General features: G+C 38.9%; 1 protein-coding gene across 7 annotated transcripts in view; it reads right to left on the bottom strand.

The window, feature by feature from the left end:
• The window catches only part of KCNQ1 (potassium voltage-gated channel subfamily Q member 1), a 553010-nt gene that overhangs the window by 326684 nt on the left and 200111 nt on the right, over positions 1-26215 (bottom strand). For 2 of the 7 annotated variants that reach the window (XM_005306857.5, XM_005306859.4), the window contains exons 10-13: positions 23299-23437; positions 21812-21838; positions 19330-19395; positions 14367-14487 (exon numbers count right to left, since the gene is read on the bottom strand). In XM_005306857.5, coding sequence (XP_005306914.2) covers positions 14367-14487; positions 19330-19395; positions 21812-21838; positions 23299-23437 — 353 coding nt within the window. Of the gene's footprint in view, positions 1-7292; positions 8805-14366; positions 14488-19329; positions 19396-21811; positions 21839-23298; positions 23438-26215 lie in introns of those variants that run through there. The other 5 variants (XM_005306858.4, XM_065594691.1, XM_065594689.1 and 2 more) reach the window with 4 other exon arrangements.

Genomic DNA, 26215 nt, shown 5'->3' with positions numbered 1-26215 from the left:
AACAGAAGTGGACCCAGAACTGATCCCAGTGGGACCCCACTCATTATGCCCTCCCAGCACAATTGTGAACCACTGATAACTACTGTCTGGGAACGGTTTTCCAACCAATTATGCACCCACCTAATAGTAGCTCCATCTAGGTTGCATTTCCCTAGTTTGTTTATGGAGAAGGTCATGCGAGACAGTACCAAAAGCTTTACTAAAGTCAAGATATACCACATCGACCACTTACCCCCATCCACAAGGCTTGTTACCTTGTCAAAGACAGCTATCAGATTGGTTTGACACAATTTATTCTTGACTAATCCATGCTGACAGTTACTTATCACCTTATTATCTTCTAGATGTTTGGAAATTGATTGCTTAATTATTTGCTCTATTATCTTTCTGGGTACAGAAGTTAAGATGACTGGTCTGTAATTTCCCAGGTTGTCCTTATTTCCCTTTTTATAGATGGGCACTATATTTGTCCGTTTCCAGTCTTCTGGAATCTCTCCCGTCTTCCATGACTTTTCAAAGATAATCACTAATGGCTCAGATATCTCCTTAGTCAGCTCCTTGAGTATTCTAGGATGCATTTCACCAAGCCCCGGTGACTTGAAGAGATCTAACCAACCAAAATCAAACATTTTGACTTTGGGAGTGTTTAAATGTTTTGTTTAGATCAAAAAATTTTGAAATAAAATGTTTCAACATTTCTGAATTTTATTTTATTTTTAATTTCTATTCTATTAAAAAATTCAAATTTTTTACTTCTCAACCTGATCTAGGATGAGAACAAAACTTTGAAATGTCAGAATTTCCTGCAGGATGGAAATCCTGAATTTTGCTCAGCCCCAATAGCAAATATACTTTATTTGCACTGTTATGTAGAGTGCAGCCAGGCCTACCCTCTGCTCTTCAGCAAAGGTTCTGACTTTCTGGTCTCATCTTCAGTTTCCCCTCTCGGTTCTTTACAAAGAACTCCCGTCACATCCTCCTTGTGTCAGCCAATCACCATACTTCTTGCCCTCAGCTCCTCCCCCTCTGCCAACGACACACAGGCTACAGCTACACTACAAATCAGGGGTGTGATTCCCAGCTCGCGCACACATCCTTGCACTAGCTTGATAAGAGCTAGTGTGAGTATAAATAGTAGTGTAGTTCCAGTACTCGAGTAGCAGCAGCAGGGGCCCAGCTTAACCATGACAAGTACAAACTTGCCTGAAACCCTTGTGTACATACAAGGCCGGTGCTACCATTAAGGCAAACTAAGCGATTGCCTAGGGCGCCAAGATTTGGGGGCACCAAAAAGCGGTGCCCCCAGTTTTTTTTACAGCGTTCCTACGCCCCCTCCCCAAGTGCACGGTCGCCGCTCCACTTTTAAACAATTAAACGCAATGGAAAAAAGTTGACAGATGTTTCAGAGCCCACATTGTCAAAAAGACAGGCTTACTGTCATGCATCTCCCTGCCATATATAATCTCCACCACAAAGGGACCACCAGACAGTGTATTGTATTCATCTCCCTCCCTACTCCATGACATAAGCTGTTTTTTTTGCAGGAATCAGGAAATAGCTTCAGCTCACACTCACACATGCCTTCATTTTATCATTTTAATGCAGCCTACTTGGAAGTCCTAGCCCTGAGGAAAAAATTGAACCTGGTGAAGAATGCAGTATCATGCCTCCTCAGCAATACAGATTACCAAGAGCAAGTGTCTGCTCACTTCATTGGCTCCCTGTAAAATACTGCATCAAATTAAATGCCTCAGTCTTTATTTTCAAGCCTCTAACTGGCCTGGGCTCAAGATTCCTAAAAGATGAACTTCCCTTCTGGGGCCCCAACTACCCCCAACACCACCATTTCAAGGAACAATGAAATGTCTACATCAAGGATTAAACTTGTTTGTACGGGAGATGGAACTTTCTTGATGGCAGGCACAAGACTGCTGAAGTCACTCCCATGCAAGCCAAGAACAACCACAAATCTCACCACTTCCTGGTCCAAATGCACTTTCCTTCTGAGAAACACAGTATCTTCAGTTTAATGTATTAAGAAGTGCACATCCACGTTAAACTTTGCCCGATTACCGATTACCACATGTCACCTTTTAGAACCATAGACTGAACTCATTTGTGCATATATGTTGCCTGCTTTAACTTGTAAATAACTAACTCATTTCTTTTTCCTAGTTAATAAACCTTTGGTTAGTTTGCTATAGGATTGGCTACAGGCATTCTTTTTGGTCAGAGATCTGGGGTAAGTGACTGGTCCCTTGGGGCAGGAAGCAACCTGTGATTTTTGGTGTAAGTGATCATTTATCATTAAGTCCAGCTTGCCTGGGTGGCAAAATAGATTGGAGAGTCCAAATGGGCTGCCTGTGATTCCGTGGTAAGACTGTTACAGTGATCTTAGAATTCACATTTATTATGGGGTTGGTGAAATATTATAGAACATACAACCAGTTTGGGGTGTCTGCCCTTCTTTTGACAGTCTGCCCTGAGAATGGCTCTCCTGGTTGTGAGCTACTCTAGACAGCATGACTAGGGGATTTCTGGTAGAGTAGTGCAAGAGGAGGTGTTCAATGTATTCCTTTCTTTATTTCATAGATTCAGCATTATGGCCCCGTCCTACTAGGAACAGTACAAACACATGAAAAAGATTACATTCTGTGGCAGTCCAATGCAACTATGGGATGGCAAATCAGATAATACTTGGATGATATTTGGGTAATATGTAATGCTTGATGCAATAGAGGAAACAAAATTTTGGAGGTGCCACATAAAGAAATTTGAAAATTTGTTTCCAGGTTTGACAAATATTATTTTACCTCTATGTCACAGAGACCTATGTTATTTGGCTGTATTTTGGTGTAATGCTCATGTACTAGGAAGTGGGCTCTTATGCAATTGTGTTTATTCAAGAAGTAGATTTTTTAAAAAGGGATTTTGGGGGGATGAAGTTTTAAGTATCAACTTGTGTTCATATTTCTTCCCTCTTAAAATACATTTTAGAAGAAAAATGAAAAAAACTTCGTAATGACAGTATTTATCTCTGTAAAACACAGTGGGATGCGATTTGTGGAAAAGTCACAACAACTTTTATGTAAGATATTTCAGACAGTTTTAGTCCTGTTCCATGCACAGATCCCACAGTTGGCAATTTCTTTCAAGATTACACTGTTGTTTACATTAACTTTACCTACACTAGTATTACAATAGGTAAACTACACTATTTACATCTTTCCAAATTGTTTCCTTGTGGACCAATACTGCTTGTTATTTCTTTAACTTTTCTGATCTATTCATTATACTATTCAGCAATATTTAAATCAGCTGTTCCTTTCCATTTTTCCAACATATTGCACTTTGCTACAAACGATGCTCTCTGGTAGAATACATTTGAAATGAAATGTTGTCCAAGTATTATAAGATAAAGATCTCTTGGGCCATTCATTCTATCACCATTTATTGTCACACAGTTTCAAGGCTGGATTTGGTCATTGAATTAGATGGTTAGAGCAATAATATGTTAAATGTACTATTCTCACTGTATGGTGACATGTAATGCTTTATTTTCCACCTATGTTACAAACATGTCTATATTTACCCTGTTGCCCACGTCCCTCATCCTTCTTGTTCTCTGAGAAGATACAGTTTAAAATATTTTTAAAAATGTTGTTCAGTACTAGAGGCAAAACTCTCTTCTCCAATCCACACTGTGTTTTTTATTCAATCAGATTAGACAGATGAGAATTTTTGTTGAACAATTTTTGTTACTAACTAGTTCTGTAAGTGATAGTAAACTAAAGTGCTGCTGGTCAAGTATATATTTTGGTTTATATTCAGATTTTGATATTGATTTGGATTCCTACATCTTGTATTGATATCCAAGAGATACTCCTATTACAGAGCCTTCGCAGCCACTCCATGTATCTTTGTTACATTATTTTAATTTGGTACATATAGCATATGCTTGTATACATCAATGCATACAACCCAGCATGAGTATTAGCACTATTTAATTGCTTGTCATATTTTGTAACTTCATAATATGTATTTTATGGTCACAAGCTTGGTAAGCTGCTATTTATTGTATAATTAATAAAGCATTTCAAAACCTCCTGCTCAATTTATTTGAAGTAACTTTTTATGAACACAGCAAGCATGTTTTTTCAAAAGTGTTTAGCACCCAACAGATCTTAAAGCTATAAACCATGCAGTATTTGAAGTAGTCTGTTGTATCCATCACATGAAAAGGACAAATAAAGTTATCCTTATAACTAAAATAAAAAGTTTCTTTATTTATGCTTTTAATTTTAATTCTGGAGCTAGATCAAGATAGTCATAAATTTAACTCAGCAAAATACTAAATAAAAATGGAACACTTTTATTGACTCCCCACAAAAAGTTTTTGCACTTACTACTCTGCATGGTGTGAAAAACAAAATGATAGAAGTTAGTAAGTGTGGCGCTGCTCATTGTTATTACATCACAGGAGCCCTGTGCTTCTGAATCACTAAGCAGCTGGAGTCTGGTTTAATTACTTAACATCAATCAAGATGTATACCAGCACTGGGGGACTAGGGAATGTAACATTCAATGGCAATACAAAAGAAATAGCTAAGCTATCTTTACTTCTACCTAGACTGTTTGTACATACGAAAAAGTGCATATTTTACTAGGTGAGCACAACAAAGGGGAACTAATATTCTCTTGTGCTGTTCTTTAATTTATATGTGACAAATTTCTAGCATTTTTCCACAAAATCTTGATTTCACAATAGCTTGCATTGTAAAAGACAGAAAGATATGCATCCATTGTTTTATTGAGCATTGGTAAATAATAGCAAGGTACCCAAACAAAATGGTCTCCATTGCACATGATGAAAAAAGGTATGGTAAGTGTTAGAGCAAGTGACTGGAAGTCATAAATGCTGGGTTCTTGTCCTGGCTCTTTCCCTTGGAAAGCTTTCTGAAGAAAAGTCCAAGTGCAAGGCATATTTCTTTGATCATAAATGCACGGGGCTCAATACAGGAATAACTCAATAAAATTCCATGACCACCTGTTTTATACACAAGGTCCAACTAGAGTATCTAATGGTCCCTATAGCACAGTGTCGGTATAAATCAACCATCACACTGCACATACAATTTTCCCCCTTTGTAGAGGATGAGAGAAAGATCAACCCTCCTGAAACACATTAGTCATGTTTCTTATTGCTCTACTGGAAGGGCCTCAGATGCCCCAGTGCTGAGGGTGAATATAATAATCTGTGAAAAATAGCATATAAATGCTAACATCTCTGTGTCTCAGTTTACCCATCTGTAAACTGGGGATAATTACTACTTTCCTCCTAAAAGGCTTAATTAAACAAAGTTTAATAAAATCTGTAAAAGATTTTAGATGACAGATCTCAAATAAGTGAAAGCATTAGTAGTAGTAGGTAAACTTGGGATAAGACAGAATTAAAACTCTCTGATACGGCTATGCAACATGTAGCAGGCTCCAAATATACCTTTGCAGTTCAAGCTACAAAAGTTGGTAGATCTCTTCAACCAACCCCACAGCCCACCCCACCTAACCCTGTTTTCCTGAAAAAGGTTTTCAAACCATGGGGTGAAATCCTGACCCCACTGAAGCCCATGACAAAACTCCCACTTACCTTATGGGGCTAGGATTTCAACCTTGATCTTTAACTACATTTCCAGATGGTAATTTCTGATACAGAGGAGCAAACAATTTGCTCTGAATAATACTAGTAGAAAATGCTGGCACATTTTCATTGCACAATTATTTAAAAATAAATATTTCATTATTTCAAGTTTTAGGCCCAGTTCTTGAGCTGCAGACAAGCTGCGCTCAGCACAGCTCAGGGGGAGGACTGACAAGTGGCTTTAAGCCACTATGGCCAGAGAGCCCCCAGATCAGGGGGATGCAACTAACAGTTTCCAAGTTAAATTAGAGACACCTCAGGGCCACTCTGATTTGGCAACCGGAGGTCACTAAGATACTGGGGTACTTTCTCCATCTTTTTCCTCCATCACACCCCCTGCACTGAGGGCCAGGAAGGAATGGTGGTATACAAACTACTACTCGGCTAAGAGATTCCCCTAATTCAAGGGAAATCCTCAAATGGCTTGTTAAGCCAGCTCTAAGGATACTTCATATCCTGGAATGGCCCCAAAGCAGTTGGAACAGACCAGAGGATCACATCCCTAGTGTGGCTGGAGTCTTACATAAGTGAGATATTTCTGTTCATTTCTAACCAAAGCACAGACCCGTCCAGATTTTTTTCCAGGCAGACAGAATATCTCAAATGAAACATGTCTCCCCTTTTGTGGCCAATTACTAAATACAAGGAAGTTGTTAGCAATATTTAGTGCAGAGTTTGAGATTGTGATACAAAGTGATTCTTTGGATCAAACAGCTGAAAAAAAGAAAACTGGCCAATACATACACATAAGCACACACGACATGTCTTTAGAAAGGAAATAAAATAAGGGGAGGCATAAAGGCAAAGGATAATTACCAACCATGCTTATAAGAAAAAATGAAGCCCTGCTCTTACTACTATAATGTCTATTATGTGTGACTGCTCTGGTTGCTGCTCCACAGAATGCCCTGCAATTAATGATAAAACAGGCCCTTTGCAAATCCTGGTTTAAATATTGTTAGCTGCATTTCAAACAGAATCCCTGTGGCAGCAGAAGTCTGCCATTAGCTCTGACCACTTGAAAGTGAAAAAGCAATATTAGCTCAGACTTCACAAGGACGTTTGGAAATAAAAGAGGAAGATGAAAGCAGGAATCTTTTACAATATGAACTATCAAATCAATGCAAATAGGGTTTCCACTCACTGATAAACCTATAGAAAAGAGACAGATATAAGACTAAGTTGAGCACTGTTTTTGCTGGACTCTATGCACTTACTTCTCAAACAAAGGAGCAGATAAAATACTGGTAGTGAAAACAGAGCCCACTAATAATAAAAAATGGCAAAGACACGAGTACAAAAAAAATAACATGACAGTAACTATGTCACCATCGGACACTATAAGTACTGTTTTTTATTTTTATTTCAATTATACTTTGAAATGTCCAACCCCAGATTTTTTTAAACAAATGTATTTTACTGTAATAAAAATGTATTTGGATTATTCACGATTCAATTTTTATTCTTTTTTCATCTTTATTTGATGATGTTTGGTATTAAAAATGATAAAACTACTTTATTAAAATATGTAATTATTGTATTTATTGCACTGTTCAGTACATAGGGATTTTAAAAAGTCATGCCTACAGTTGAAGTGTGAACATCAGTTATTTATTTATAAAATTATGTTTACAAGTACACTATCATATCAGAGACACTGATTATTTAAAGAGATAATGGCAGGTCACATCTGGTCTAAAATGTAGATTTTGTAAAAATAAACTTTTTCTAATGCTCAGATCAAGCAAAATGTTTCCATAACATTACTTTTTTTTACATAATTCTAATAGAAGTAGTTGTACATTTGCTTTTAAAATAGAAACATTCTCCTACATTACCACCAACCCAAACACTGCAATGTTCTGTACTAGAATACTTGTAATAAAATACTAGTGCATGAACACTGAAATATTACACTGAGTACTCGATAACCAGGAACTAGGAAGTGAAATTGACAAATCATTTTCATTGTCCAAATTGAGAGAAATGCAAAATAGGAGTTAAAAAAAATCATGCAGGTTTTTTAGAATGATCACTATTTAAAAAAGCAAGTCATTATTAATAACATGGATGGTTAAGTTTGGAAACTGCTTTAAGTAACAACTGCAGTAAGCCATTCCTTAATGTCTTCTATGTCTGTGATAATCTTTTCAAAATGGAGAGGGAGAAATGTCAGAGAGACAGACATTCAAAGAATTATAGTAACAACTATATTCACAATCCGGAGACTAAGTTTAAGCAAACTAACCTTATATTGGTGTAACATTAGGTCATACATTTTTATGACAGTTGGTGTTCATTTTATGCTCTTTTCTAAAATCCTTACTCATGTTGACTAGCACATTACTACTCTAGAAGTCCCACCGAGACCAATAGAAGCTTTGAAAAATCAGGCTATATATTTCAGGTGTCTAAATGAGACTGAGGAGCCAAGGTTTAGGCTCCAACTTTTGAAAAGCATGGTCCTTATTAGTGCTAGTATAGAGTTTTTTGACAAAAAATGTTCTGCGTCAGAAAATGCCTCTTATCCAAAACTGAATTTTTTTTATAGGAAAGGGCTGTTTTTAACAAAATTTTCAATTAAATCAATTTTTTAAATCGCTGGAATGTTTCACTTTGATATTTTCAAAACAAAACCTATTAATTGACCTGAACCAATTATTTATTTATTTTCAGTTTGTGAAAAATTCTGAGATTTTGACTTTTCATCCCAATTTGGGCTGGAGACACATTTTTCTAGATCTCAAAGATTTTCATGGGATGGGAAGACTTTCCTGCTCACCTGTAGTCACTATATACTTATACATATAATATTAATACTAGGTTTTACTTCACATTTAAACACAAGATGTTTTCGTTAACAAAAATTACTCTTACAGCTATCACATGACCACTAGCTCAGAAATTGACATTTAAGGATGTTTGAATGTGTCTAGCAATGATAATTCCACTTGTATTGAATCCATGTGCTGTAGACACATATATAATAGTCATCTGCTCACACACATTAATGAAGGTAGAACCCTGGACTTCTACTTTCAATGCAAAGTCCTCACTGTGTCCTAGTGGAGATCTCCATGATCTTGTATAATTTATGGAGCAGCCCCTAGAAATAATATGATCACAGAGAGAGACAGTTATATATAGCCCATCCCGAATATCTGAGGTTTGCAGGATTTCAAATTCAGCAATATGTTCTATACACACACAGACACTGGTCATCAGCTAAACCAGGCACATGCAGCATTGGGGAAAGAACCCAGGATATTTGGTTCCAAAAATATAAGCCTACTCTACCTGATGTAAAAGAGAGAGTCAGTAGTACCTTAGCCATGTACAGACCAGTCACAAAAAGGAGGCTGGGTCAAGTAATCTATTAATCTAAGAGATTAATTTTTCTGCACTTTTTTTTTCTACTTTTCAAACCAAGCGCTATTAGCCAATACATTACATGCTGACTACAGAACTAGCACTCTACACAAACTAGCATCCAAGTAACATTTATATTTCCTCTTATCGGACACTGTTCTTCACAAGTCATTCAACCTCACCTGCAGTTGCCTGTATACTTAAAGAGTATATAAATCATCCCTTTTCCCCATTAATTCAGGCTCATCTGTGAAAAGACTGAGGACTTAGCTACCTAAAGATTATAATTACCAACTGGAAAATCACTGACTATTTACACACTCAGAACTGGGTAAACATGGTCTATTAGCTGATTAGTTGTTGAATAAAGGGTGCAGGGGAGGGAAGCTAGAACAAATAGAAGCATGAAAAAATAAATGAGGGAAATGATCTTATTTTTCAGACCATTTGGAATTGGAAACCCCTTCAGAGCTAACTCACAGCACCATTTTTGTTTGTTTTAACCCTAAATAAGGGCACAAATGATAACTATATCAGGGTGTATATGGAGTTTAAAGGAGAGAAAAATACCCAAAACAAGAAGTCTCCCTGCTGCCCATCTGTTTCACTGATTTGGGTTATTTTCCTGTGCATGCTTAGTTTTATAAATTTATTTTTATAGTTTCAATTAATGTGATTTGTGAAGTTAAAAAAAGCATTACAATGACATTTACATTTGAAATTGACATGACAAGAACAAGTCCCTTTGTGGGGGAGACTCAACTATAAGTAACACTCTTTTTGTCATTGTTTTTCCTCTTTTAAAGTACAATTAAAACAAAACAAATCACAGGGTTCAAAGAGGAGCAGAAGAGGATAGGGGAACGTGCCATTTAGAGAGGAGAAGAAAAGGACAGGTCCAAAGAAGAACTATGGTATTACTATTGCTGAGATTTACATTTTTTTTAATTAGAAGAACCACTGCCCACAAAGTTATGTAACCAGTCAAAATATCCAAGAGACACATAATTTTGTACAATATTCTATTTAACACATTGCTATGCTGCTCAGTAGGTTTATTTTACAGGTGAGATTTGACAGCTACACACACACAGGGACTGTGGCATCTCAGACTGGATGTTCCTGCTTATGAAGCCTTTCTTGTTCTCAAAGTATGAAAAGATGGAGACAAGCAATGGAATCACTGTCCCTTCCAATTGTATTGTACATTTCTATGCCTGGTTATAGGTCTATATTTGCAGTTTGTTAACCATGTTCTTGGTTGAAGACTGAGGCTCAAACTTAACCTTGTATACCTGTTTTCTCAAGTATTTATGAATTTTTCAATTAGAGTTTTCTAAACAAATAGCCCGATACAGCAGTCCTTCCCTATGCAATATCCCCCTGGAAAGATCATAGAATTGGGCATCAGTAATTAGCTTATTCATCTCCAGAGAAATACTTTTATAATATATATTTAGGCCTTAATCCCACAAAGATTTACACACAACTAACTTTATGCACATGAATAGTCCTATTAAGTTCAGTGGGACTGCTCACTTGCCTAAAGTTAACTAAGTGCATAAATCTTTGCAGGGCCAGGACCTTAGATATTTATGAATTGTAAAGAGATTTTAAGGCTATGCCTAGCATGCTAAAAAGTGCAATACTAGAGATTCTGAGGTATAAAAGGTTACTATCCGTCCAAAGTAAGTGAGACAAATTGAAATGTAGCCATATTCCTTTTAATATGAATGTTGCCAAGTACTTCTGCTAATAGTACAGTAGGTAACCTACATTTTTTGCCACAGGATTTACATTGCCTGTCAAAAGGAAGTATTTTTAAACTCTGAGGTAAAATCAATTTCCAGGTATGTTGCCAATCATATGTCTCCAATTAACAGGGCAAGTCTTACTCATGCTTTTGTGCCTTATAGAATCAAAATCTATTCTGGGGCTCATTTCCAGAGTCTTCTGGAGAAACTAACTCATATGTTATGAGGGGTCTATAATTCAACAGCACATATTCTTACTAATTCCAAATCTATGCATCCCTGGATCAAGAGATGCAATTTGTTATGCACCTGGGCTTTGAAATAGTCTTCACACCGCTGTTTCTTCTACAGAATATGGATTGCTATTGAAGTCTAAGCTGCAGTTTCATTTGATCTGACTTTTCCACACTTATTAGTTTTTATAGTTAGATTTTTTTTAATGTATTCTGGAATACATAATTGCATGATGGGTGCTATATCAATACAGATTGCTAAATACGAAGCACTATTTTTTTAATATATGTTAAAGAAAATAGACTTTAAGGAAGTAAAAGACATTCACAACCACAGCCACAAATACATAAAAAAGCACATTTCTGGATTCCCTTGGGAAATGAATCATAATTTTCAACTGTGGCAACTTAAGTCATACATATGACAAAGATCTGTAACCACAAACCACTTTTGTTTTTATTATATCGCAAATTGTACAATTGGTGTGGAGTGGGCACTTGTTAGACAGTATGTATATTGCTCAGTCCTAAATTTCACATCTAACATTATATCCGGACACCGAACTTTCAGGTTCTACACATGGAATGGATGACATATAACAATTTTATATACATTTGCTCCTTATAGTCTTTGACAGGAAGAATGAGAAAGAAGCATGTGTCCAAATAATGCAAGGAAAAGTCCAATCAAAAGTTTAGTAGTACCATAACTTGCCTTAGGATCATAGTATCACATACATACTGAAATGCAACACAGCAACTTGTTTTTCAATAATCCACATAAGCACACCACTTGTTTCACTAGCAAAGCCAAGCGAAAATACTTTGGGTGTCGTCGTCCCCAAATGTTTGATCAGCTCTATAACTTGACATACACAGCACATTACTTGATAGTACAAAACTGTGAAAGTTTTAATGTACAAATCATCCTCCTTGTCTGATGCCCTCTCATTTTTAGGACTACTTTATGTTTTTCAGGACATATATGCATTGCATTATAAGTGATATGCGCAACATCTAAGTGAAACAGAACTTTAAAAATCTGTTAACATCCATTGTCTAAGGCTATTACATCCTTGGTAATTTGAAACAAGATTTTTTTAAAGAAAAAAAAAAGTCCTACCCATTTGTATCTTCTTTAACAAACTGTTTTTCACTGTTAACATTAGAGAAGCTCAATATCATAAACTATAAAAAGAGGTATATTTTGCAGCACTTTGGCACTCACAACCAGGGCATCTGCAGGATTATTCCACAGATTTGGATTGAGGAATTAGGAAGTAAAAATGAGAAACAAGCATGCTACTAACAAACTAGGTTGCTGATGTATTGAGAGGATCTTCAGCTGATGAATGTATACGTGCAAAGGAATTCTGCTGCAAGTTTTCATAAATTGAAAAAACTTTCTGAAATAGAACACCATAATTGATCTAATTATAAGCATACCATTTTATTGCTGAGTGACTCCCAAATCCAAGGAGGATACTCAGAAGATCTTGACCCCAAAGCTTATTTTAAAAGAAACAAGTCCACGACTCATGTGGTGAATTAAAACAAAATATGCAAAGGAAAATGTCAGATCTAGTTTTGCTCCTCAGTTATTCCTGCCTGAAGGCCTATGAAAATTTATTACTTCCTCCTTCTGATTGAGCGAATCAGAAATCTTTCAGCACAAGATTCTCACATTTCTCCTCCCACAAGTACATGAGTGTTTAAACAGTTTAGCTGACAATGTAGACCTTTTGTTTGCTGTAAAATTCTGCCATTCTCGCAAAAGAGGCTTGCTTAGTGGGGGAGGGGAAGCAGTTAGAGTTTGTTGCGCCACAGTCAGGAGAGGCAGTGCCAGTACCATCAGTGGCTGAATCTCCCAATGGTCGCCTTTTATTGGTGCCATAAGTTCCAGTGTTGCTGCCAGACTGCAGTCCGGTTCCAACAAAGTCCTGGATTTGTGGACTTTCTTGTCATGACCCTGAGACTTAAGATATTCTAAATCCTCATGGGCTAAGCAGGAAGATCTTACTCAACTTAGGTTGGGTTGGATCAGACCTCTTTGAAGTCAACTTAGAGAAAGGTCTTTCTCATGCTTATCAGAGTATTCCCTGCCTTCCTGATAAGACCCCAATGGGGGATCTGTGGGAGCAGATTTCCTCACTCCTAAGTCAAACCTCATGGCACAGGAGGCAGCCTCCTTGCTGAGTCAGGCCAGGTCCCCCAACCTGGGTCTGACTGTTCTGACTCAGGCCATGCAGTGATTAAGATGGAACTGGAGAGGAGATCAGTCCGCTCTGTCCTTTACCTCCTCAGTTGGAGGTACAAGGAGAACAAAGGCACACGTGCATACCAACGGACACTGCTTTCAAGAATTCTCCGACTCCAGGCACATGGAGTACAGGTGTACACCCACCAGGGAATACACAGAGACCAGCAGGCAAAGTAGCAGTTAATAATTTTCTTGCCTGGTTTTGCTGAAGTACTCTGTGAACTGGAGTGGGAGAATCTCGCTCAGTCCTCTAGTGCAGGGATGAAGAAAAAGGTTTCTCCCAAGTATCTGTCAGGAGTTTGACTTAAATAGGTGCTAATAAAAGCAAACAAACAAAACCAAAAAACAACATGAAGGGTTTTAAACTGTCTTAATAAAAATCCCTTCTCCTCTCAAACTGCTCAGGTTTCAATCCATTTTCTCTTGTAATATAATAATTCCACTGGATCTCCACTCTTCTGAGGACTCCTCCAGCACAGAATAGGAAGTCAGGGCCTAATATTTCTAACATAGCTGACAAACAGAACCCTTTAAAAGGAAACAAACAAAAAGTGCAACCCATTTTCCGGCTACCATTACACATCACAAAGCAGCAATAAAGGGCACAAATGATCATTTTCTCTACTGTATGTCACCTTGAAAGTGTCACTTTTACAGGGGTTACAGTTGAAAACAAAAGGCCTGTATTTCAGGAAAGAAACATTTCAAGACACACATTTTGGAGATATTTCTGTGGAGAACGGTGCTGAGTGTAACATAATACTCAATAGAAGAGCGCTTCACAAAGTATCTTTCTAGGAAAATCTTGAGGTTATCAACCACCAGCCTTCCATGGACATTAGCTAAAAACCAGAAACTCATGTCACAGAAGAATGAACTCTTCTTTAAGTCAACATTAAGATTTATTGGCACGCAGGACAGAATATACCAACTTCAAGGTAAAACAGTTTGACACAAATATCTGAGATAGCCCTATCAGTGCCATATTTCAGCTCCTCCAACTGCACTAGTCTAAAGTCAATGACTGCATGATTCAATAGTTAGTGACTTACTGTGAGATGTGAGTTATTGGGGTCAGCAATGTTTCACCCTCCAGGTCAAGCTCATCTGCAAAGCTGTTGGTCCTGATGAAGGGTACCGTGTTCACATCTAAAAATGCAGGACTCTTTTTCACTGTGAGGAAATAAGCAGATAAGGGTTAGAGCAGTAGCTTGTAGCTGTTTTTAAAAGGGCTATTCAACAGATTTACTGCTTATGAGGACATATTATAATATTTCAAAAGGTACAAACAAGATAGACTTAAAAACAAAATAAGGATACTAGAATAAATCTGTAAACAAGATAAGGGTGCAATGAAAGCAAATTGAGACTTAGAAATTCTCTTCTTGCACAAGAATTTCAACATCTGATCATAGAATCATAGAAGATTAGAATTGGTAGAGGCCTCAGGAGGTCATCTAGTCCAATCCCCTACTCAAAGCAGGACCAACCACAACTAAATCATCCCAGCCAAGGCTTTGTCAAGCCGGCCTTAAAAACCTCTAAGGCTAGGTCTACACTACGGGGTGGGAGTGGGGGGGTCAACCTAAGATACGCAACTTCAGCTACGTGAATAGCGTAGCTGAAGTTGCGTATTTTAGGTCGACTTACCTGGCTGTGAGGATGGCGGCGAGTTGACCGGAGTCGACGGCAGAGCCATCGGGGATCGATTTTATTGCGTTTTCATTAGACGCGATAAGTCGATCCCCAATAGATCGATTGCTACCCACCGATCCGGCGGGTAGTGAAGACATGCCCTAAGGATGGAGATTCCACCACCTCCTTAGGTAACATATTCCAGTGCTTCACCACTCTCCTAGTGAAATAGTTTTTCCTAATATCCAACTTAGACCTCCCCCACTGCAACTTGAGACCATTGCTTCTTGTTCTGTCATCTGCCACCACTGAGAACAGCCCAGCTCCATCCTCTTTGGAACTCCCCTTCAGGTAGTTGAAGGCTGCTATCAAATCCCCCCTCACTCTTCTCTTCTGCAGACTAAACAAGCCCAGTTCCCTCAGCCTCTCCTCATAAGTCATGTGCCCCAGCCCCCTAATCATTTTCTTTGCCCTCCACTGGACTCCCTCCAATTTGTCCATATCCTTTCTGTATTGGGGGCCCCAAAACTGGACACAATACTCCTGATGTGACTTCACCAGTGCCGAATAGAGGGGAATAATCATTTCCCTCAAGCTGCCGGCAACGCTCCTACTAATGCAGCCCAATATGCCATTAGCCTTCTTGGCAAGAAGGGCACACCGTTGACTCATATCAAGCTTCTTGTCCACTGTAATCCCCAGGTCCTTTTCTGCAGAACTGCCGCTTAGCCAGTCGGTCCCCAGCCTGTAAGAGTGCATGGGATTCTTCCGTCCTAAGTGCAGAACTCTGCACTTGTCCTTGTTGAACTTCATCAGATTTCTTTTGGCCCAATCCTCCAATTTGTCTAGGTCACACTGGACCCTATCCCTACCTTCCAGGGTATCTACCTCTCCCCCCAGCACAGTGTCATCTGCGAACTTGCTGAGGGTGCAATCCATCCCATCATCCAGATCATTAATGAAGATGTTGAACAAAACCTGCCCCAGGACCAACCCCTGGGGCCCTCTGCTTGATACCGGCTGTCAGCTAGACATTGAGTCGTTGACCACTAACCATTGAGCCCAACGATCTAGCCAGCTTTCTATCCACCTTCTAGTCCATTCATCCAGCCCATACTTCTTTAACTTGCTGGCAAGAATACTTTGGGAGACCATATCAAAAGCTTTGCTAAAGTCAAAATATATCATGTCCACTGCTTTCCCCATATCCACAGAGCCAGTTATCTCATCATAGAAGGGAATCAGGTTGGTCAGGCATGACTTGCCCTTGTTCCTGATCACCTTCCTCTCCTTCAAGTGCTTCAAAATAGATTCCTTCAGAACCTCTATGATTTTTCCAGTGGGACTGAGGTGAGGTTGACCAGTCTGTAGTTCCCCAGATTCTCCTTCATGTGACACCCTAATGCCAAATCCTATAGCAAAGGAGAAGCTGCTGTGCAAGAACCTCCAGTTCAGGTAGCTAATACAAAATTTTCCATTTGGTGGAGCTCAGGCCCATTTGTGTTAAAATTATCATTGTTCTGGGAAGCACAGGAGTAGAGGCCTACTTCCCATTTGTGTGTGTCCCTCATATTTGAGCATTTAAATAAAGAACACTCAGATGCTACAGTGATGGACACTTTAGATGTGATACTAAGAAATATTGTCTGATAAGAATCTGACACACTATGGACCATTTCCCGATCTTATTTATGCTCAGGCAACAATACATGAGCATAACCAATGGCAGAATTTAATTCTCTCTTTTAAAGTAATCTCTACCTCATGTTTCTTCCTTAAAACAACTTTCTAGAGTATAATTACAATGGCAGACATTAAAAAGTGAATGTTTACCCATGATTAAGACTCAGTGATAAAATTTCCTTATACGTCACATTTTATTATAATATTTATATAGCACCATAAATGTGCATGATGTTATACAAACAAACAATAGGAAATAACATCAAACAACATTCTTTAATAGCTGAACAAATGTTGATAGTGGTGGCCACTTTACAGCAACCGTATCCTGGGCAACTAGCTATATCATTCTATGAAACATTTATTTATTCATTTACAGAATATCTCTCATACTTGTCAAGGCACTTTACAGTCTGACAGCAAGCAGCAACACAGAGAAATAAGATTAAAACACAAAGTAAAATAAACACCACAGAAATACATAAACACAAATGCAGGTTTTTTGAAGCATTAACTAAAGGCACAGGTCCGCTATGCCTTGTATCCCGGAAGTCATGAACATTTCACAATGCGCACAGGCCTCGGAAGATTTATAACCCTGAAATTAAAGTATGATGTCAATTTACACTTCCTTCGATGACTAGCCCAAATCAGGAGGTGTAGGGAGGGGATCAACTCACAATTCTTGACCATTTTATTAGTAAGGAGTAGATCAAGTGCATGATCCTGCTCCCAATGAACTTAATGGGGGTTTTGCTTTCATTGACTTCAATAGGAGCAAGATAGGGAACATCTGGAAAAATTTAAAAATACAGCAAGGTTTTACTCCAGTACTAGCTGCTTAAAAGCAGGGTTCCTTGACCACAGTATTACTCTAGGACCAATATTGGCACTAACACAATGAGAATTATATAGCAAATAGCAGCGAACTTCAGCATCAGCTTTTTATTCTGAGTAATATCCGTTGGATTAACACAGCCACAGTCAGGACAGAGGTTATGAAAAAGAGCAGAAGAATTCCAGCTGAAAATGTACAACTTTACAGGGTCTTAAATATTTTTTGTTAAACTGACTTCTTTGGCTGTTACTAAATAAATACTGAACATTCAGTGTTCTGCCAGGCGTGGATGAAAACTCACCAATTTCCTAAGGAGAAGTCTAAAAGTCTCTTCACACATTCTGATTACTAACGACAATGCTATCGAACTTAAAGCCACATGCGGTGCTTGCCAAGCACTTGTTATACTGTACCCACATAAGACATTGCTTGCAAGAGGATTTGTAATTGTTGGATTGTTACAATTATTGCTTTGCTGTTTAAGACAGAAAGGGACAGAAATGACAGATGAAAAAGGAAAGAAGAAATTAAGGTTGTCCCCCACCTGATTTGAAAAATATAAGGATACACTCTCTCCTGAGAGTAACAAGAAGATAATAACATGGGCATTATATTTATTTTAAAGTGAAGCTATTGCCAGTTTCTTTCCCCTGGAATTTTCTGGAACAGTTCATGGCCAGTCCTGGTCTGAAGCACCCACTCCTATTCCTCAATGCTGGTGCACAACTGCTTCCTCTAAGCAGGGAGAAGCAAATCTGATCTAGTGAAAAATCTGTCCTAATTCCAGTCCAATGAACTCTGGAGACGGTCAGATAAATTCAAAAATTAAAAAAAAAAATCTATACCAAAACCATGAATTACTGTCTCCCCTGCTCAAACGTCCCCATGGTATGGATACTTACAAGCCTAATGTGAGATATAAAAAAATAAAATGAGTAAATGGTTGGCTCTTGGTCTTCTTATATGAGGTAGTTATATGGCAATATCTCACCAACTCACAATCTTTAATGTACTTATTCTCACTGTGAAATAGGTTTTTACAAATGAAGAATGGAAGCTCAGAAAGGCTAAATGACTTGCCCAAGGTCACATAGGAAATCTTTGGAGGAGCAGGGACTTGAAACCCAGGTCCTAACCACTGGACATGCTTCCTCTCAGGTATTAGATATTACTGTCTACAGATATGTAAAAAAAGAAAAAGAGGATGTTTTTGTAAAGAAAGGAATCTATGTTCATGAATTAACCAGAGTACAAAATAGACAAGAGAGGCAGCGAGGAACATTTAGTTTAAGTTGTAGGGAAAACATTATAACCATTAGAATTGGAAAACTTACAAGTTTCTGCCACCCTAAATATCCCAATGATTGAAGGAGCAAGCACTAGATTTATACAGGAATTTTTCCAACAGTCTGGTATTTGCATAGGGATACCTAAGTACTGTAGCAAAAATGTTTTACAATATATTAATAGAAGATATTTTAAGAAATCAACTCGGATTTTATACTATCAGCTTACATACAATGGGCAAATAGGTTAACTCTTTTATAGGGCTGGTTTAAATTTTTCCATTTTAACTGTTTTTCAACTAAATGAATAGTGTCTGCTTTCTGTGGAACATTTCGATTTTTTGTTAAAAAATGGAATGCCTGAAAAACAAAATATTTTGGTTTTCAGCTGAAATTTTTCAATATTAAAATTTCCACTGGGAAAAAAAATCAACATTTTTGGGGGGCGGGGTAGGGGAGAAGGGGTAAAACTTCATTTTACCTCAGATAATGGGCAAAGTCCAAACTTTGCAATGCAAAGATTGAAATACTGGCAGTTGCAAAGGAGACGGATCATTGAAATGGGGGTATTACCTGGAGAAGGAGGAGCACTGGAGGACGACTGCTGTGCGGAAAGAGATGCCCAGGATTGCTGACGGTCTGAGTCACAGCAAAGATGCACACAAGAGACAGAAAAAGGAGGAGAAAAAAAGAGACAGCTGGAGAGACTGCAACATGTCTGTCTTTAATGCAAAGTCTGTGTTGCACCTGTGATCTTTAAAATTAAAAAGGGAAAACCACTGAGGAAATGAGTTTTAATGCAAGTCTTTTCATTTACTATAGATTAAATATAAGTAAAATGCTTTGATGAGTATTTTCAGTCTCTTATTAGTATCATTTGAAACTAAGTCCCCAGAAGGGGAGGCATTCTGCCTCCCTCTACCTTCCCATGCACAGTGGAAGAAGATCTACTGCTAAACTCTTATGGGCTGTAGATTAATATTCCCTCATGCACCTACCCTGTTCTGCAGCATGGTGTGGCCATATCTATGCCTTCTCCTTGTCCCCTTTGTGGAGCCATGTGTCCCCAGGGAATAGGGATGGAGCCTCCCTTCTATTCCCCTGAGTGCAGGGAAGGTAATTCTGCCTGACATTTCCACAGTCCATACAAGTTCCAGCAAGATAAGTCTCCTTGTGCGCTACCTCTCACAACTGTATACCCAAATAAGGACCAGACTCAATCTGGCCCTTGGAGGTCATAATGTCATTTCCTGTCATTTTTTTGGCTCTTTATTACATTATATTATAGGTGGACATTTCCCATTATAACAACCTGCTCTCAATTGCTTATAGCCTTGCTAAACTTTAACCATTTGGGCTGAAATTTCCCTCAGCCTGTCTGCCTCAGGCTGAATTTCTTGGGGGAGTTTCAGCCAAAATGGTTCAGTTGTTTCCAAGAATGAGATTAGCTAAAAAATATGTTGTTTTGCCATCATTCAAACCATTCTTGCAGTTGTTTTGTTGAGAAACTGTGGCACCTCCCATGCTTTGCAGTGGTGTGTCCTCCTGATGTCAGGGATGTGTCTTTTGCTGTTCCCTTGAAAAACTGCCCAATTTATGAGATTCCACCTCAGTCATGCTCACAGGCGCAGAAGAGATGTACCAGAGTTTGCCAGCTAAATTCTCCAAAGATTCCATCTGCACGGATCACGTGCCATTCCTTTACTGCTCCTACGTGGTGACTAGACTGCAAATGCACCATCCCACAGAACAATTCAGCATGCTGCAGCCTAGTGCTGCAGGGGCTGAGCACGACTATCCCTAAGGTTGCACAGGTAACCTTAATTCTGGCATTTCCTACCTTTGGAATGCTTCACTTTGCAACCTTAATGTTATTTTAATGTATTTTTTTTGTGTATAATTGTATCCATGCTAGACTCAGGTACAAAATATATACTTCTCTTCTCTCTTTCTTTCTTTCTCCCCTAAAACCATTTTGATGACACTGTGGGCCAGATTCTCAGGTCTACCGAGTTCATTTTATGCCTGTGTAGGAAACACAAAATGATTTTATACTTGCTGGAGAGCCCTCTCTGAGAATTCCCCGTGTTGGGGGAATCTCTTGGTGACAAAGCAAGCAGAGGTGACTATGCTGTTCATACTCCTCTTCTCCTCTGCCTATTCCACCATCAGAATTGCACTTCTTGGGTAAGGAGGGAAAAAGTATGGGAGAGAGGCTCCGTTATGATGATTCTTTGTGGGTGCAAATTAAAGACACATCTCCATTCCCCCTGCAGCTTTAAGTTGCACCAGGGCTGGGCAGAGCAGAATCAGGGAGCTACAATTAGCTCCCTGTCATCTCTCCCCCATCCCCTCCCCGCATCACCACTGTGCCCGAGTTCTGTGTGGGCCAGGTAGAGAATTCAGCCCTGTACATTTTTGGACAGCATAATCCAAGTTCTGGAGTACTTGGACTCAATTCTCTACTAGGGTTATAAGGAAACACTCATAAGAAAGCTCCACCATGAGCATACTTAGAAAAAGCACACTGACATAATGACTTAAAGGGACAAAGAATCCAGACCGCAGCTATTTTCTGTAAAAAAGATAAAGTGGATTATTTAATTTTTAAGGGTCCATCCATCTTCGCTGATGCCTAAGTGCGTTTTAATAGATGCAACACTCACACATGCATTTTGTATGAACGACACAGGAGGTTGTGCCTGGAAATTTTGCCGGTGCCCCATTATTTGTTTAGGAAATGGTCTGGGTTCAATCACTGATTGTTTGGTCATCTTTAGAAAGGCATATAACTTGGTTATGAATGATGCAAGGGAATGGAGGGTGTCTGCCACTTAATAAACAAGTATTTTATGAAAGAGCATCATGATATTCTGCTTTTTAATTACATTGTGATTGTGATCAGATGTGTGAGAATGCACATTTTTGTCTGGCAATGTGTCTTGTGTAGTGAAGGGATTATAGCAAGCTACTAGACACATACAAGAGCACTGCAAACTATGTTACATTGTCAAAGTCTGGCATGCTGTATATAAAATTATTTTCCTCAACTTACCAAGCCACTTGAACATTCCTGTTTGTCCTGTATACTTGTAAGAGTTTTGAGAGGACAGAACACAGATAAAAAGGAGAGAAAATAAGTGTCAGAAGAAATAAGAGGAAAACTTTTGATTGACAGATAAAGAGTTGATACTGAAGGGGCACTAGTATTTGCCTGCAAATCATATGGCCCCTTAGTAGATTTAGGGACTCAAAAATTTCAAAGATGGGATCTGGCAAATGTAGGCATTCATAAAGCTCTTTACTATGCTGTTTCGCAGGAAGATATTTCTCAATGGTTGATCCACAGAGTCAACTTTGTCCTTGTTCACCTGCTAATAACAATAGCGTTTGGTACAACTGAGTTTAAGTGGCAATTGTTACTCAGGAGAAGCCCAGGAGGAATGAAAAAGCAGGGAAGATGCAGATCAGGACTGATGTGCACCAGAATGACATAAGGAGATTAGACTTCCTGCCTGAACTAAAATATGCCTGGTTTCAATAAACACTGCAATCTCCTCCTCATTTTAATGACCATTAAATTTAAACAAAGTCAGCCAACTTTCTAAATAAAAAATGTAAGAGCTTAAAAATCTATATGATCTGTAAAATGTACTTTTAAAAATTATACCTCATTTGCTTCAGTTAACATTCTTTTTGCCAGAATTAAAACACAGAAGTTAACAGCTTTTAATACAATATGCTAATAACTTTAAAAAGAAATCATATGTAAAATAACTGATGAATTTACAGTGTAACTTTAAAAGCAACAAGATTCTAATTGCAACAGGACTATAAAACCGGTTCCGTTCTCCTTCTGTATGGCTCCATCCTACAAAAGAAATCTACACTGATGAATTACACAGAAGACCATCTGCATTTATGAAAAGTGCTATATATATAAAACAGCTAAATGATATTATTATAATACTACATTATATGAACTTGAAGTAATAGCTTTCTAACTCCAAAACCAACCCCAGGAGGGGAATAGGGCATACATGGTTTGTAGTGACAAACCAGATTTCAAGAGCAGCCATGGGTCATTGTTTAAAGTTTGGGTGTAAGCATACTGTGGATATGGCTCACTTGAATTTAGTCTGGGAAGAGACCATAGAATCGTAGGACTGGAAGGGACCTCAAGAGGGGATGAGGAGGATGAGTTGGTGGCCAACTATAGTACCTCCTATTGACTTAAGTACCAGGTGGCATCAGTTGCAGAGAATTTAGCTCTCCTGTCAGATAGGCCAAGGTTGAAGGTTTCTCCTACCTGCAGTGGAGCATTTTCATGAGGAGAGTTATTGGGCCTCATCAAGACTAGCCAGTGGCCAAAGCCAAACAGAAAATAATCCTTGTTTGGACTCCTAAGAAAGGGGGAGGGAGGCGGTAGTACCACAATCCCCTCTCCTACACATACACACTTTTAACCATCTTAACTAGGATCCTTTGTGTAATTAGTCCATAGCCCAGTATTTTAATGTATGTTATAAAGGAATTTCTTACCAGAATTTTCATATGCATCAATATTAAAGTCAGACTTCCTATCATCCATCACGTGGTCATAAGTGATATGTGGAACAGTTAACATTTTATCTGGCGAAGAAGGTCCATTGTCCTTCTCGGTCTTAAACTTCTTCTTCACCTAAAAATATGAACACAAATTAGATCTCTTGTAAGAACACACACTAGAGTGCCTCCTCAATAATGAAATTTACTTGATTAGATTAACCACAGAGGGGAGTCTGACCATTTGTTTTCATTAAAAACTCCCGTGACAATGTTCACAAGAGTAGGATATTAATCCTGGTATCCTGGCCAAATTCTAAGCTGAGTAAATTCAGTCTGCCCATCTGAATTCTCCTTCCAGTTGGATTATAGTACTATCTTTCATTTCCCATCCGTAGTCTCTCACCTTTAAAGGCAGCGGTGCCTGGATCAGCAAAACCCTGTTCTAAGGCGTTTCCCTTTAAGGAAAAGTGTTCTCTGGGAGAATCAACTGTCAAGCTGGGAATGGAGGCCAGGTATTTAGTCAGGTGACTAACACTCAGCTCATAGAACAACTGCATGGAGCTCAGTCACAAGATGATTGAAGGTAGTGAGGAATAGCACTGGTGAATCTAGAGTCCAGGAAGACTCAGAGGGAGGCTCCCTGGAGCAGAAACGGAACCCCCATGAGGGTAAGCCAGGAAAGCCAATAAGGATTACAGCATAGCCCCAGGAAGGAGGGATGTGGTCACCCTGTTTTAGGGGCAAAGAGGGTTGAGCCCAGGGAGGATAAGAGGCCTGTGAAGAAGAAGCAGGGCAGCTTGTGGTTACAGGCTGGGCCGGATTTCCAATTAGACACAGTAGGCACATGCCTAGGGGCGCCGGTGTTCTAGAAGTACCTAAAAGTTAAAAGTGGGTTAAATGTTTCATTTTTTAAGGAAAACATGAAGGTCAGCTGTAGGCAGGAGGGGTGCTGAAGATGCTGTGCCTAGCAGCACAGAAGGTGTAAATCAGGCTCTGGCTACAGGGAGTAGAAAGACCTTTTATTTAGGGCTCCTAGGGCCTGGAACCCATTGTAGAAGGTGGGAATGGATTCCCTCAATGCTGCCACCCTGGTAAAGGGTGCAATGAGCCTTGTTGTTAAGGGGAGGAGGAAAGGATTAACCAGAGCCCAGGAGGGCTGGAAGTTGAGCTTGGGAAAAGAAGGGTCAGAGACTACTGTGTGCCTGGCACAGATCCATGATGGAAGATTAGTGTTTTCCTTTGGACTCTGAATACCCCAGAAGGGGTGGACTTTTGTGACTTAGCTGGAGGGCCAACTCACCTCAGCAAATGAAACCATGCTGATGGCCAAGGAAGTCACTGAAAACTCAGGAGGGAAACTGTGGCCGGTTGACTGCAGTGCCATGCTACATCACGGGGGACATGCTTCATGGTCCTCAACATTTGTGTTACTTTCCATTGTTAAAACGGTGATCACATTTCACTTCAGAAACAGCTGTATTTCAGCTGAGATGTTATTCCTATATATGAAGGTTGCCTAACATCTCCACTGTGGGTTTTTCTTTTCTTTTCTTTTTTTTTTTAAGAGTCAAGATAAGTTTTTATTGAACTCTAATGCTTCCAGTGGTATATGGCACAACTTTGAAATTTAGCACAGGGGTAGTCCTGAGGTCAAGTAGGTGCTTTTTGATGTGCGCACAAAAACCCATTCAGATTTGGCAGAGTTCCAAGATATTGAATATTGCCACCAGCAGTCTGTTCTGATCAACAGAGCTTGCCAGAGGCTTGTTACATCATCCAAGCTTCCACCCACACTGAGCATGCTCTCCACAGTCTTTCTTCAGCGTGCCGCATAGAACGGAACCATCAAACAGGCAGGACACAGACAAAATGAATTTTCCCACTGCTTTTCCCAACAAAATTCCTTTTTATCTATGGGAAGGTGCATTGGGCTAGAAGCCAGGAGACGATGAACTGTAGACATATCTCATTTTACTAACTGGTGTTAAGAATTCTATAACCTTCACAACTCTTGTTTGTTGAGCCAAGCCTCATACTCCACACTACTCTTCTTAGCCTCATTCATTCATACATAACCCTGGCTGCGTTCACAGAGCATCATCCTGTGTGCTAAATCAGGCAGGGGTCTATGGAAATATTATTATGTGGTCATACAATTATATAATAATACATATTTGCAAGGGTGCAGAATTAAGGTTGCACAAGCAATTTTAATTCTAGCATTTCCTGAGTTTTTAGTGTTTGATTTTGCAACCTTAAATAATTTCTACGTGTGTGTGTGTTTGGGGGGGTATATATTATTAGAGAAAAATCAAAAACAGGACATCGGATCTGAAACTTCTTGAACTTTCACAACCAGATCCAAACGTGAATCTGAGTTTTTCCACTAGTGTTCACCTTTTGTATATTTAGTGGAGATAAGCAGTATTCAGATGCAGTTAAGGTTTCATAAAGGTTTTGGGTTCAAATTTGATGGTTTTAGCTGTTCTGGTCAGACTTCACTCAGTCACAAATGACAGAAATCTCACAAAATCACCGGTTTGATTTTGGCTTCATCTGAACCAGAGCCTGAAAATAGACCATGTCCAAGTTTAGAATTAACCTGCAACTAAAACTGTAGAAACAGGAGGTCAGGACTGAAATCCAATCCCTCTCTGAAATCTGAAGGAGCGCTGATTTCAGGTTGAGATTTCAGCTTCTCTCTAGTATGTAGTTTGCAAAATTCCCTCAGTAAAAGGATGCAGAGTGGTTTAGGGTTCTTCAAGAAAAGGCACTACAAATATTAGATTGTTATTCTCATTATCATTGCCAGCTTATTTCGCAAGATGATTTTTTTAAACAGGATAATTCCTAGGATCATACATATTGGAATTATTAGTAAAAAAAACCCTGCTAATTCAACAATGAGTCA

Source organism: Chrysemys picta, chromosome 4 (genome assembly GCF_011386835.1).
Source record: "Chrysemys picta bellii isolate R12L10 chromosome 4, ASM1138683v2, whole genome shotgun sequence".
NCBI classification, from domain to species: domain Eukaryota; kingdom Metazoa; phylum Chordata; order Testudines; family Emydidae; genus Chrysemys; species Chrysemys picta.
This window is presented reverse-complemented; position numbering and strand designations above follow the sequence as displayed.